The sequence below is a fragment of the Micromys minutus genome, assembly GCF_963924665.1.
Source record: "Micromys minutus genome assembly, chromosome: 1".
NCBI lineage: Eukaryota > Metazoa > Chordata > Mammalia > Rodentia > Muridae > Micromys > Micromys minutus.
In genome coordinates, this window is record NC_137969.1 from 95,970,452 (window position 1) to 95,985,093 (window position 14,642).

The 14,642-nt window shown below is 44.7% G+C and overlaps 1 protein-coding gene across 4 annotated transcripts in view; it reads right to left on the reverse strand.

The window, feature by feature from the left end:
• Nucleotides 1-14,642, reverse strand: part of NTRK2 (neurotrophic receptor tyrosine kinase 2) — a gene marked incomplete at its 3' end in the record, with an annotated part of 298,722 nt that overhangs the window by 238,142 nt on the left and 45,938 nt on the right. For all 4 annotated transcript variants that reach the window (XM_080922546.1, XM_080922545.1, XM_080922544.1 and 1 more), the window contains exons 6-8: nucleotides 9,270-9,406; nucleotides 8,290-8,422; nucleotides 7,014-7,319 (exon numbers count right to left, since the gene is read on the reverse strand). In XM_080922546.1, the coding sequence (XP_080778672.1) occupies nucleotides 7,014-7,319; nucleotides 8,290-8,422; nucleotides 9,270-9,406 (576 nt within the window). The remainder of the gene's footprint in view (nucleotides 1-7,013; nucleotides 7,320-8,289; nucleotides 8,423-9,269; nucleotides 9,407-14,642) is intronic.

Genomic DNA, 14,642 nt, shown 5'->3' on the forward strand with positions numbered 1-14,642 from the left:
TTTCATAAGAAGCAGAAGACACTAACTCCCACTGCTGTGTGAATGAGCGTTCTGGAACTGTGACACTGTTCTGGAACTGTGACACTCTACCTGAATGAGTGGGCCAGAGAGACACTCTCTGCACTGCCTAAAGAATCTCGAGCTTCAAAACAGGAGTGTCATCATCTGGCTCTCTGCAGTCTGCTCCGAGACGGACATATTGAGTTGCTTGTGTGATGCCACAGACTGAACGATTTGACCCCGGTCAGAGTGCTCACACTTAAGAAACATCTGGCCCTCGGAGTTCGCGAGATTGGCGCCATTTAGTCAGAAGCTACTCGAGACTCCAGATCCCTTCCTTGTAGCAAAAACTAAGTTATCGTTCGGCCATTAGCAATTGTTTCAAGGCCTCCCTGAAAAACAAAGCCTGTGCTTGCTTCTGATCTCTAGTCTGTCTCCATGATCATCTGTTTGCTCATGAAGAGTTTTTCTGCACAAGGGATTGAATTCGAGCGGCAGCCACCTGAGGGATCAAGTTCATCTGAGACAAGTCTTTATTTCGGGGCCGTAAGCTAAATAAGATACACCAGAGCCAGTGGCGACCCCTCAGCTAACCCCGTTCTACAGATGTGTGCCTGTGGCCATGGTCACCATTTACTTTCCTTTCCAAAGCTTTCATAACCATCCTCTGGATTTATTCTACTTGTTGCCAAACCCAAGAGGAGGACCTGTGAGAACACAGTTTAGTCTGCATTTTAATCATTCTGATCTGCTATCCCTGAAGACTTAATGGAGCTTTCCGGGAGAATGTCTGAACGATCCCTTCAACAGATCCTTCTGAAGTATCCTCGCCACTCAAAGAGTGGTCCATGAACCAGCAACGTCAGGAGCTCACTTGCTACTTAGGGTCATGAGCCTCTATTTTTGGTATCCCCTGTACCAGTATACCCTATACTGAATATCTACATTCAGTATACCTGCAGTTTAACAGGGTCTCCAAGGGTTCCGTGCACAAAGTAAGGTTCAGGAAATCCCAGTTTACGCCTTGCAATGTTGTATTGGAGTCAAAAGTGGGTATTACACACAAGAATTCTTCAATAAAACAGAGCAACCACTGGACACCCAGCTACCAAGCATGAAACATCTCTGCATAGTCTGCTGCAAATGATGTTCCAAAAGCATGGCATCGTTTCTGCTTCCATGACACATATCTGAGCTTCACTCCAAACAGAAGTGAAGAAAGGGAACAGCCTGGCTCATTAGAGTGAGTTGAGCGTCACCCACCATTTCTAAGAAATGTCCTCCTTACAGGGCAGATTCTAGAAAGCTCACACAGGGAGCGGCAGACTTCTAGATAAGAAAAGAGTGAAGAGGACCATGAAAGCATTTAAGAGCAAAGAGTTTTCCCCTCATTGTTCCAACAGAGGTGAGAAGCATGAGCCCCTGCTTCGTTTCCTCAGTGCCCCTTGGTGCCCCCACTGTAAGGGGGACAAGTGCCTGCCTGCTGATGATTGGTCCTCCAGCAGACCTCTCAGACATTCGTGACTCCACAGCTGCCCTGGAAGTGGCTACTAGAACCTTCCCCTCGAGACAGAGAGAAAGTCATACTCAGGTGTTTAAAACAAAGATCACTTCAAGCTACCTAGTTGCTCAATTCTGGCTCAGATCCGGAACTGGAATCAGATGAGGAACCCTACCTCCTCCCACGGGGCCAATGTACCCGTGTGCAGAGCACAGACTAAGCCTAAGATTCCAAATTCGAGCACTGTGTCTGAAGGAACCTTCTGGAGGGATGTCAGGAACAGGAGTTGGTCAGATGTTAAAGTAAAACTCACAGGTTCCACCTGCCCCGCCCAACACTCTCTGCTCAGTGGTCTTCATTAAGTGGTGAGAGTCAAGAGGTTCCTTTGTCTCAGTACCAATTCTCTCTATAAATCTTCAGCCAGGTCCTGCCTGATATGAGGGGAGGGATGATCTGTCACAGCCAGAATGAAGGCAACCCTGGAGAGAAGCTGAGCCAGGAGCCAAATGTCAAGGGCTTTCATTCCCATCATTGACTGGGTCCTGGGCACTTTCTTTTGAGAAGAGTTGCCAGATCCTACTCTACAGCTGCCACCATGTTCCCAAGAAGTCACATCTGCATTGCTCCTCAGACCTTCCGAGAGAGCTGGCGTTCTGTTCAAACTCACCCAGAGTTTAGTGCAAGGTAATGTTCCAGCCTCAGTGACTCTGCCAGTGTGAACAGAGGCTCACAAAGAAACTGGCTAAAACTGCACCTGTGTAGTCTAGGTCACCCTCTGGTGATGAGTAGTTTGAGGGGGAAGAATAAGGAAGGAATTACTAAAAATCTTCCAGGATGGGTTGTAGGTTGTTCCCTCCCAGAATTCTCCCACAGACCCATTCTGAGGACTTCCACTGTGTCTCCTGGAGGTTTTAGGCTCAGTGGACCAGGCCTATCTACAGCCACAGGGTATGGATAACATTTGTTTCAACCTGTACCCGTCAAGAAGTCAGGTCAAGGATTTTGAGTGTCGCCCCTTGAACCATGTGACACCAGCAAGGGACTGAATTAAACCTCTGTTGGGACTCACGTCCTAGGCTACTTGGAAATACAGAGAGACCCTAATAAGATGGAGCTCTTGCTGGCTAAAGTAGAGATGTGTTTGCTCCTGTCATGAGGACTAGAGAGAAAAAAGTACTTGCAAAGGCACGAGCACAGAAAGGCTTCTAAGGAAGCAAGTCTGATGGTACCATGGAACATTCCCAAGTCTGCAGGGCACCAGGCCAACACTCGTCAACCTTCCTCCTGCATCAGCTTTTCTGCCTCACTCCTACCCTCCTAGGGAGCAGGCGAGCTGAAGAGCCATCCGATCTTAGGTCTAATCTATGGCTGAACCCGAGCAAGAAGGAGGGAGATGGCCACAAGATCAAACCCAGCCTTAATTTCTATCTCTGGTGTGATAAACTGTTCTTCTGCTTATGTTCCTTTTACATATATTGAGTGTGTTGCTGGCATATGTGTGTGTATGCATGTATGTATGTATGTATGTATGTGTGTGTGTATGTATGTATGTATGTATGTATGTATGTATATGCATCTGCCATGTGCATGCTTTGTGCTGACAAAGGCCAGGATAGGACATTAGATCCCCTGGAACTGGAGCTACTGACAAATTGTAAGCCACCAGGAGGGTGCTGGGAATAGAACCCCTGTCTTTTGGATAGAGCCAGTGCTCTTCAGTGCTGAGCCACTTCTCTAGACCAAGACAAGCCATCTCTCCATGGGACCTCTCCCTGTGGTCCTGATAATGAAAGAGCCTGCTACTCCCTCAGAAAGCTCCTTCCCAGCTCAGAGTTCTCCTGCAGGGCAGGCATCACCCCTAGGTACCATCTGAGAATCACAAAGAGACAAATGCCAAACACTAACTTGAGGAGCTCTGAGTCAGAACGGCTAGGATCAAGCCTCAGGAACACACAGCAAGTGGAAGGAAGGCAAAGATATTGTTTGAACGTGCCCAGCTGACTCTACTGCATAGCAAAACCACCATGCTGGAAGTCAGCGACCACTGCTCCTAGAAGCTGCTTTTCCGGGGACGATAATGAAATAAAATTAGCAGTTTCCACAGGCAGTGCTTCTTGGTGCGCTAGCTTGGTATGCTAGACAGACTGCAGCTGTCACCATTTCTTTCAGGAACTGGAAGCTGTACCTTCCTCTTTAACACAGACCAGAATGTCCAGAGCTGGGTTCGCTTCTCAAAGGCTGAATCCAAGTTGGCACAGTACAGTGCCTGGGAAAAGGTTCTTCTCCCTTTCATAAATTCACTAGCCCAGGTCTCCAGAAGCTAACATCTGTGGAAGGCACTAGTCTTGTGGACACCTAAGGATGGCAGCTTGTCACTTCACACATCTGGGTGGGCCCCTGCAGTCAGTGACCATGGCCCAGAGACATTTTATGGGGACCTTGGGTTGTTGGGTCTCTCTAGTTCCTACCTCACACACTCAGATCTTACACATGGCACCCTGGACTCATGTGCCATAGCAGTTCCTCATACCACCCTTTCCCATTCTGGCAAAAGTACGGTGTCTGACACTGGGCAATGGTTTTTCATGTTCAGAGCTCAGAATAAGAACCCAGACTATGCCCAGGCTGTCTGTCTAATCCAAGCTTTGCAAATCTTTAGTAGAGAGGATTTTTGTTTGTTTTTGTTTTTATTTTGACTTCTTTCAGTACTTCATTTCCTGCCCTCTAACACATATCCCTAAGCAGAGCAACCATCCCCAAGAAGCTAAGCTGAATGAGGCACCCCGCTTAGGGAACACCAGGACCACCATGCTTGCTCTGTCTGGAGAAGCTACTAACATGACGGTGAACGGGGCTCGTTCATACTGTGACTCGGACTTTCTTCCCACCCTTCCTTTATAGTCATCAAAACTACCACCAGTGAAATTGGATCAATTCTCACCACGAAGATTTCTGAGAGACACCCTTCACCAGCCACTCCATGATGGCAACCGAATTAAGAAGGAAGGGAAGGTCAGAGGTCAAGTTTGACCTCCCATTGTCTTTAATGTGGAATTCCCCACCAGGAATGTGACCATTATTTTTCTTCCTTTTTTTTTTCTTTCTATTTGTTTCTTTTACTTTAGTTTCAAGGAGGTTAAAGGGGAAATTAATCAATTTTATGGACAGTTGTTATCTGAATGCTAAGACTGGGAATCTCATAAATACCCACCGAGATTCCATCCCACAGTCAATGAGACTAATCTCTAATTGGTCACATTGGTTTATGGCCCACTAGGGTCATTTATATCTACTGTCACCCAAGGCCAAGTCTTCATAATTTTCTCTCTCATTCATTACTCCCTGATAGCCAGCCTGTGAATAAACAGTTAAAGGCAAGAATAAATCAGTCTTTCCTCAAACCAGACATTAATAGTTAGTTTTCCTTTTCTTTTCTATTGTGTGTGTACACACATGTTCATGTGCACGCCCACTATCGGTGGGTGAATGCCAGGGATTTGAACACTCACCCTCCGGCTCTCACAGCAAGGATGCTTACACCACACCTGAGCTGTCTTTGCTGCCCCATATTTTTGTTTTAAATATGTAATAAAAAGGAGTAAATGGGAAATAGCAACAAGGAGGAGGAGAAACAACTTCTAAAAATGTAGCTGTCAGGCCTAGGGATGGCCCTGTCCATCCCCAGGGCCCAAGTGGTAGAAAGAAGGAACTGGCTCCTACTAGCTGCCCTCTGGCATCCATACTCACACCACACGTGCAAATGCATAATAAAATCCCAGTACGCTCCTTATAAATTAGTGTTTTCTTAACAAATATATTTGAGAGAACCTCCTCTAAGTTATGATCAAACAAGAAAACAAACCTAAGAACTGATACCCACATGAATAAAAGAGCCTTAATTCAGAAAATATCAGCCCCGTAGAGGAATGTCCAAAGGAAAACACACCCAAATCCAGGTAAAACTATAAAACTGGTCCTTTAGCATGGGGCTCTCAAAGGACACAGACCTGCCTCTTAGAGCTTCCAGACCCTGGGCCTTCGCCTGAATCAAGTTTCACCCCAAAGAGCATCAAAAGACTGATGGTGGCAAGATCGAAACAAAGCCTAAAGTCGGTGAACAGACCTGCCAAGACCCGTTTTCCACAAGACACATGGACCTCAGCAACAAAAATCAACACCGGGAAGCCTGAAGAGAGGCCTCCAGAAACCCTCTGTACTGTCTACAACTTTTCTATAAATCTAAAATTACTCACAAATAAAAGTTTTACTGAAAAACAAACAAAGAGCCGCTCTCCCAAGCTGGAGTCTCTAAGCTCTCCCTCCCACAAACGAGTAGGAAGAGGCACCCCCATCCAGAGATAGCCAAGGAGCTAACTCTCAATTAAGGAGAAGATTTAATGGGAATGACTGCAACAACCAGGGGTGTCTGGGTATCTCTTCCAATCACTGTTTTGTGTCCTCCTTGTAGGGCTTCCGGTAAATCAAACTGACATGATCCGAATCACATTTTGAACATGCTCAGGAAGCCTGTGTGCTTAGGAGATATTTAGAAAAGACCAAGAAAATCGAAGGTGCTCACCTAAAGAAAATGGTCAAACTCTTGTTTTTTGTTAGACAAATTCACTCTGTGGATAAAAACAGCTTTGTCCGAATCACCTTTGTCCACAAGCTGCCGTACATGCCCCACAAGTAAACTCTGGCCAAGCAGCCCGTTGCTTCACGCCTCCATGATCCTCTTTCCCTCTGGCTCTGCCACATCACTTGTGACTCAGACTAACCCTAACCCGACAATATCACAGTGAAGAGTTCTCCAGGCAGGCCTCAACATCACAAAGCAGGCTCAGCCCTTCAGTGGAGCAGTCAGCTAAGCAACAAGACTGAGTGGGGGTGGGACACTCTTTTGCAGGGTTGCAGCTGAAGCCTCGAAGGTGTGACAACTGCCTGTCCCACGTGCTCTCCTGCTCACCTGGCAGGGCCTGCTCCTCCCCTGTTAAAAACATGGGGCAACATAGCCAGATGAGCAAGAGCCACAGTGTCAGTTTCTAACCCATGAAGAGGAAGATGGGGCTCTGATCCCAAATTGATCAGATAAACCTTAGATAATTTATGACTCCACCAGTTGATCTTTTTCATGGGGCTCAGCACTGTGGGTGTGAGATCTCATTAGATAGACGTCAGTTACAATGACCTTCTCAAGAGCCATCAAAGTCCTCTGTCCACCCGATCCCTGTTCAAACTCATTCACCCCCCGATTTTCTGTGGATCACACGTTTCCCCTTCCTTGCTTGACACGGCTTCACCCTACGAGTCCTTTCAGACTGAGGGCCTTAAAGCTGAAGAGGCAGCCAGCACCGAAACCAGGTCTATGTTCCTAGCTGTCTACACTCCACACTTGCCACGAAAAGCAGATCTCCTGTGTCACAGCACTAGCTACATGAAGAACAGGCCATGTGGCTAGCAAGTCCCATAGCTTACTGCCCCTCCCCCACGTGCAAGGCCTCCAGGTGCTCACCATAGTCGACTACAGGCCGGCCCATGAAGTGAGCAGAAATCTGTCTCTCGTCCTTCCCGTACTCGTTCTTGGCCATGAGGGTGTAGTCTCCATTGTTCATGTGAGTTGGGTTGTCCAGCTGGAGGCAGCCATGGTACTCCGTGTGATTGGTAACGTGTATTTTGGTGCAGATGTACTTGGATTCATTCAGTATGGCCCCGTTGTAGAACCACTGGAGTGCTGGCTTAGGGTTGCCTCTCACAGTGAACGGGATGCACCAGTGGTGGTCTGAGGTTGGAGACTCGAGAAATGTGATAGTCGGCGCAACTGGAGAGAGAGAAAAAGAGAGAGGAGAGTTAATAGCACCAAAAAGCTCAGAATCCTCCCTTTAGAATTCTGTGTCAAGACCTTTTATTTTAACCACCATTTAGCTTAAGAAAACCCACCACACCCAGTAACTCCAGACTAATCACACCCTGTGACTGGTCTAACCTCTACCAATCACACCCTGTGACTGGTCTAACCTCTACCAATCACACCCTGTGACTGGTCTAACCTCTACCAGGAGCAGCTTATCCACTCTGCTCAAGACCCACACAACACAGTGAGACTTGGCTAATGGAAAGCGTCATCTGAGGTCTACCCTGGCTCTGTTCATGCCCCCCCCCACACACATCTTCATATTATGTGTACTCGTCATACGAATTAATGAAAAGCCCTTTTTTCATTAGTAATTCTTCCTTAAATAATTAAAAATAACTATAGAAGTCACTGAGTTGATAATGACTTTGGAAATGTTCCATGAAGCTCTCTGATCCCATGGAACACTTACTAAAATGTATCAGACTAATCAAGGCAGTGATTGTTGCTGTTGCTGCCAAGTGACTAGCATAGAGAAGGAAAACCTGAGAGCTTGTGTCGCTGCCGAACAGCGAATACAGTTTAGATGCTCTGGATTACAGCGTGGTCCGATTTCACTGGATTCTAAATGTCCACATTTCAATTCTCAAAATGCCTGAGGTCTGATTTCAACTTGAAAAAAAAAAAAACCCAGCCTGCTGATTATCCAACTTTAAACGTGTATAACATCTTAGGCTTTTGGGGGTTTAAGCATGAGCAAGCAGTCCCTTTAAACTGACTTCAGAGCAAGAACCAGGGGCCGACAACATTTCTAAGTTAAGCACACAAAAAAGCCTGACTCTTATGTCCTTATGCAGCCTACAGACTCCCCCTGGGACATTGGCAGAAGAGCCGAAGTTAGTGCCCATGGCAAGCACGCTCTCCTCTCACTACGTACAATGCACAGTGAGGTTCACAGAATCTTGATCTTCTCCTACGAGGTTTTCTGCCACACAAGAGATCTGCTTTCCACTGTCATCAGATGAAATGTTCATTATTCTTAAGGAGCCCTGTGTTTGGCTTGTTTCGTTCTATAAATGAGTTAACAGACAAAAAAAAAAAAAAAAAAACACTGATTAGAATTAATCCCAAAGTATTGGAGTTTCTTCCTGAAATGGAATACACACACACACACACACACACACACACACACACACTTTTCTTGCAGACTGCAGACTCAAGTAATAGGAAGTTAGTCCCTGGTTCTGGGTTTCAATTGCTCAATTGACTTAACTCCTGAATCCAAGGGCAAAGACAACTTGATGTATACAGATAATTAAATATAATATTTCAATTAGCTTTGTCTAATTAAAGATAAGTAAAAACTAAATGACATTTAAAAAATCATTATAAATGCCTATGTGTAGACACATAAAATATTGGGTGGTTTTGATGGTTAGTAAAGATCAGCAACTTGACAATATAGGATGACCTGGGAAGAAAATCTCAATAAAGGACTCTCTGGATTTAGGCTACTTTGTGGGAGATTGTCTTAACCTGGTTAACTACAGTGGGCTTATCCACCTTACAGGTGGTGACAGGTCATGTTGTCACTGTAAAAATATAGGCTTGGCTATTTTGATCTCAAGCTGATAAGAAGAAATGAGTTGATACTTGTATTAATTCACTGTTCCCTGCTCTTGGTTGTGAACTTACTGTGACTAGCTCCTTCAAGCTCCTGGGGCTGTGACTTCCCACTAAGGATGGACTGGAGTTGTATAGCCTGGAATTGGGCACCCAGTAAACCCTTGTTCCTTTAAGTTGCACCTGTCAGGGCCTTTCATCAGAGCAGCAAAAAGGAATCTAAGAGTGGCCATCAGTATGTTTAATATGGACTCTCAATGTCACCCTACAAGACAGAACTAAACACAGCCTTACCATGTGTTTGGAAACCAAATTCCCAACGTCCCAGTACAACGTGGGGAGTGGGTCACCCCCCACACTGCAGGAAAGGGTCACAGACTTCCCTTCCTCCACAGTGAGGTTAGGAGCAGCCAGACGAGCAGATGGCAGACCTATAAAAGAAATGCACACAAACAGTTACAGTCAGAATTAAAGTGTCCAGACATGCATTTTTGCAGAAGCCCATGGTTGCAGGAACTCAGCTAAGTCTAGACACCTCCATTGGGGCCTAGAGTTTGATAGAATCAGATAGTCTAGGGAAAATAGTTTGAAAGCATTTCTCAAGGATGAAACTCAAAACTATGACCTTGTTGGACTGCTTCGGAGCCAAAGTAGAGTTAATTATTATGAATTAAATGGACCATTCTGTTCATACTAATGATGAGAAGTTATATATATGACTCCTTATCGTGGTGAAAACATTCTTAAAAGCAAAAAGAAAACCTTAAAGATGTATTTGTTGTTAGAGGGAATTATGAACATTACACGTGTATTTTAGCATTTCAGTGGTACAGTTCTTATATTTCCAGAACTAGACAGTTTTTAATTCATGCTGCCTTTGCTTCCTTTGGCATCTCTCTTCCCAGGTGTGCACGCTGCCTTCAGGAATCACACAGTACCTTTTACCTAAAGCACAGCTTGGCTAATTAACCATGTGCTGGTCCTGCCAATCAAATCATCCCACTCAATATGAGGACCATGTGGAAAAACTGTCCACCCAGAGCACCACGTCCACAGGACCGTGGTGGACCGTTGTCTAAGAAGCAGCTTGGAAGTCAGAAAAGGCAGCTCTTCTGCAGTCAGTAATAAATTGCAATTAACCCACCTATTTGTCAGCAACCACACTGGCATATTTGTTATACAAACCCTTCATCACTAGGCCAACCTCACTGGACAAGCCATTGTTCTTTAGAATTGAAGCCAATATTTGTACACAGTGTGTGTCGCAGAGTTTTAGCCTCTGAGGGAAGACACCCCAGTAAAATCTGGTTTTCAGGGACTTTTGAGACCTCCTTGGAATGGCCCTTCCCATAAACATCCAATAGAGAGGAATGCTACATCTTTTTGTGTGGTTTCAAAGAGTCCCTGGCTATCCCAAGTTTCATGAAGCAACAAAGTACACCACAAGGGTTAAGAGAAAGCACAGTAAACAAAAGCAGACCCTACTCTGTAGATCTCATTCATATAAACTGCAGGAATTAGGAAGCAGGTCAGGGCAGAACACCATTAAAATTAATGGGTAACTTCCTAAAAAAATATGTGCTTCGTTTATTTTTAGCCAAACACGTAGTCACATCATTTAAAGAGTCTATAGTCATATAAAACTTGTTACTAAAAATAATCAAGCTATTATGTGAAGAGTAGTTTGACCTCAGCTGGTTGACATTACTTCCTGTTCCCAGACACACCCATTTATCTCTTTACATGTTCTTTGCTGTGGATCTCCACATCACTAAATATTATGCTTGTACTCTTATTGGTTGGCTTTTCTGTTGTAAAATTACCTACTGATCTCCCGACCAGGAGGGTACTAGAGACTCCCAGCCCCGTCTGTGCACTTCCCCACCTGCCCACAGCTTCACTTTGCATTTTTCCACATGCTGGGAAGGCATGTGATATTGTGATATAAGGAGACATAAATCAAGACACCAAATCTTACTGAGAGTTGGACCATCTAAAACTCATAAAGCTCATTGAATCTACCCAGTTTTCTTCAAATCAATTTTAAGGATAAGAGAATTCCAAATGCTCAGCCCAATGGAAGAATTATTAGACATTCTCCCAATGCCCTGCTTAGATGAGGTGAAAAAACATATGTGTGGGGGGGGTGTTTGTGTGTGGGGGTGTGTGTACACATTTGTCAGGTTTTCTATTAATCCTATAGCCTAAAATATGCCCAAATGGCCTCAGGGTCTTTAGTTTGTTCTCTTTAGAGAATGGATTTCCAGCTTTCTCCCAAGAAAAGAGGGTGACATTGCCTGAACCATTCATAGCAAGAAGCAGGTTAAATGTGCATTATAGCAGGCTTTTAGACAAAGTCTGTTATGGTGACACCTACACTTACGTACAAGTCATATTTCCTCTGTGGACCACTCACCGACCAACATTCTGATGCACCATGACAGTTACGACATATCCCTTTGCTTTCCCAGCTGGTGGCGTTTGGTGTTCTGTTGGCCCCCATTTTCCTCATATTTACAGATTTATTTACTGACTCTAGGGTGGGTGGCCTTGGGATCCAAACTTGTTCTAAAGATGTGGCCTCTTCCAAATATCCCTGTCCTAATCATGAAGCTTTGGGATGTCTGCTTCATAAGTGTATCTATGATTCTTGATTTTCTGAATACAGAAGTGTTAAAAGGGCTTCAGTAGGAAATGCTACATAATAATCATGATTATTCCCATAAAGTCTGCTTTAGTCTTCCTTTTAAAACTTCAGTTTAGATGACTAACAGCCCTGGGTGTGTTTGTTTAGTTACAGTGAGAGCAATGGTAATATTTTCAGAGTGCTCATTAAAGTAGACATTCTCATCCAAATGTATTTTCTTACAGAATCCTTACAACCAACCTTGAAGACAAACACTTAGCCCTTGTTTAATTAATGACATCTATAAGTAGTAGAAAAGCACATCTTTCAAAGTTGCCCAAGTCAATGTAGACCTGGGATTTGAAGCCAAATTAAAGGGCCTTCTCCACTACAGTACATGGCTCCCCACAGTTACACACATCTTGTTCAGATCATACATACATCATATCCAAGATCTGTGAATTTGGTCCATCTGAAAAGAGTTCTATTTCTATTCTGTGAAGGAAGACTGGGCCTCTGTATTCAAAATTAACTGTCTCACCCTGTCATAGGACTTTGCAAAGGAATCTGCCCAAATTGGCCAAGCTCGATCTTTTACATGTCAAGTCTTCTGCAAATGGGTAGGCACCTGCCTCACGTTACGTCCACAGCACTGATATGCTGGCCCGAACCCAGCAATGGAAAAAACAATCTGGACTTGAAATATCACTTGAGGCTTAATTAGCACAATAAAAATGAATTGGGAAGCATGGATTGCCAAGGCGGGCGAAACCACTCGTCAGGCACTATTTCCTGGCTTAATAAGATTTGAAATCAGCACAAGTCCACAGCAAAGCCCAGCAGAAGTTAGAGAACCTGGTAGAAGATGAGAAATAGCCAGCATCCCCAGCAGAGAACCCATATCGGTGCTCTTGGCTGGAGTTTGTTCAGGAAAGAAGTATTCACCTGTAGGCTGTTTGATTAGTGAAGTCTCTAAATGTAAGAAATAGTCAAACAGCTGGATTTCTTTGAAGCACAGCTCCCCAGTTCTTAAGGCACACACACAACTCACCGAGGGTTCTTTCCCAGGTAGTGTGAGTTGAACCCAGAAGGTTTATGTTTCTAACAACCTCCTCATGCCACAGACCACAGTTTGAGTGGAAGAGGTTTAGACAATGGGTGTTGGACAATTGTCCACTAGGCTTTGGTTTCCACAACTATTATTCTTAAACCCAACAGGGGCCCGAGTAATTATCTCTTCTATGGCCAAAATTTCCTCAAAGCGTGTTCTGGGAGAAGTGAATTCTTTAAGACGTTTAAGTGAGTGTTGTGGGGATGGGGCAAGAGGCAGAGACAAATGCAAAGTAGCAGGTGAGAAGGGGAGAGAGCCAACTTTTGTAGCATTGCCATATAATAGCCCTCTGAAGTCTTTCTGTGGAAAATAACAAAGCATGTAGCCACCACTGCCCCTAGACCCCCTCAGCCCACTTAAGTACCAGACTACTTGGACTGTAATTTTGTTACTTTCTTTGAAGTGATTTGACATCGCGTAAAATATTTAAATCCAGTTTAGGATGTTTAGATCGCGACAAAGATACTATTCATGTTGATGATAGCAAACAACAGCAATAGCCAACATCAATTACTTCTCTGATATGTGCTGACTCCATCTTAAATGCTGTCCTGTGTTCTCTCTCTAGTCATCCCAAATATCCAAGAATACATTAGTATCTATTTCCCAGTGAAGAAACTAAGGCTTAGGGGGTATTGAAATTAAACAGATGCGGTGTTAGTCCCAGCCTGACCATCATCTCTGACCATGGCTTTTACCAGTGCACGACTGGCACTGTAAGCAGGAATGGAGTCATCATAATAAGACTGGTCTGTTTAGATGGAAGTACGTACAGAATGATGGGAAAAAGACACCAAACTAAAAAACACCTTTAGAAGGTCTAACGGGAAGTTGCACATCTAAGCTTTTGTGAGTCGTGATAAAGAAGTGACCAGATGGCATAGAAACAGCAATCCCAGCAGCTTCGGTTGACATTCTAAGAGGGACAAAGAAGAACAACAACCCACCATGGGCTTTGCTTTATTTTCAAAAATAAAAACTAACCTCTCATACAGTGAAAGCAAACAAGCCAAGACTCAGAAGCAAGAGGGCAGGTGTTTATGGGAAGACAGAAATAAGCCACGTTAAGATGCCGTGTTGATCCTGATAAGATGCCATCCTGCTACATTCTGGGCAGACATGTGCCACAAACAGTGGCTGAAGCTAAAAGTCAGCCATGTAAATAAACCACTGGCATAGATTTAATTCAGAGAGCAACCCTCTCCTCCCGGGCACATGCGGACATCCACTGACCCTTGCCACCCACACCATATGTGGATGACACTTTAAGGATTCCTCACGCTAAGCTTGGAAAATTCAAAAATGGACATTGTCATTTCGAAGAACAAAGAAGCCAAAGGCAGGTGTGACATCAGTCCAGGGCGGATGTTCAGGGTTTTTTATAGAGGACCTACCCTGGTCCTCCAGCAGCAAGCAAGCCCAAGGCTTACATTTGCTACAGGGCTATCATTCTCACGGTGACTGAGGGGTTACATTGATATGACCTGGAGACATGCCACCTTTCCTACCCTTACGGTTCACCTAGAACAGACCATCGCCACCCCTGTTACGTTTTCGATGAAGCCGCCTCACAGATAATGTTAAGTCATGGTTGTAGTATTTAAAACTTGAAGTGTAAGCGTGAGTTAGGCAGAAGAAATTGTTGCAATGCTCTGATTGAGAAGGACCAAATGTTCCCACTGAGAAGGACCGACGGTAAGACACCAGCATGAGCATCTTAGAGGGGACCTTCCTTGGTCCTGCCCCACACCCACAGGAGATGAATCTACAGGGCCCATTGGTGTCACCCTCTTCTCAAAACGTGTATAGGAGCTATTCCAGTCCCTCGGAAACCTAGTCCCCTGCAACCCTTATCCAGTTAATGTGGAAATCTCGTGAATCTGTGTGCCACCTTCCCATGACCATTTCCCTGGAGCTTAAAGAGAGCATG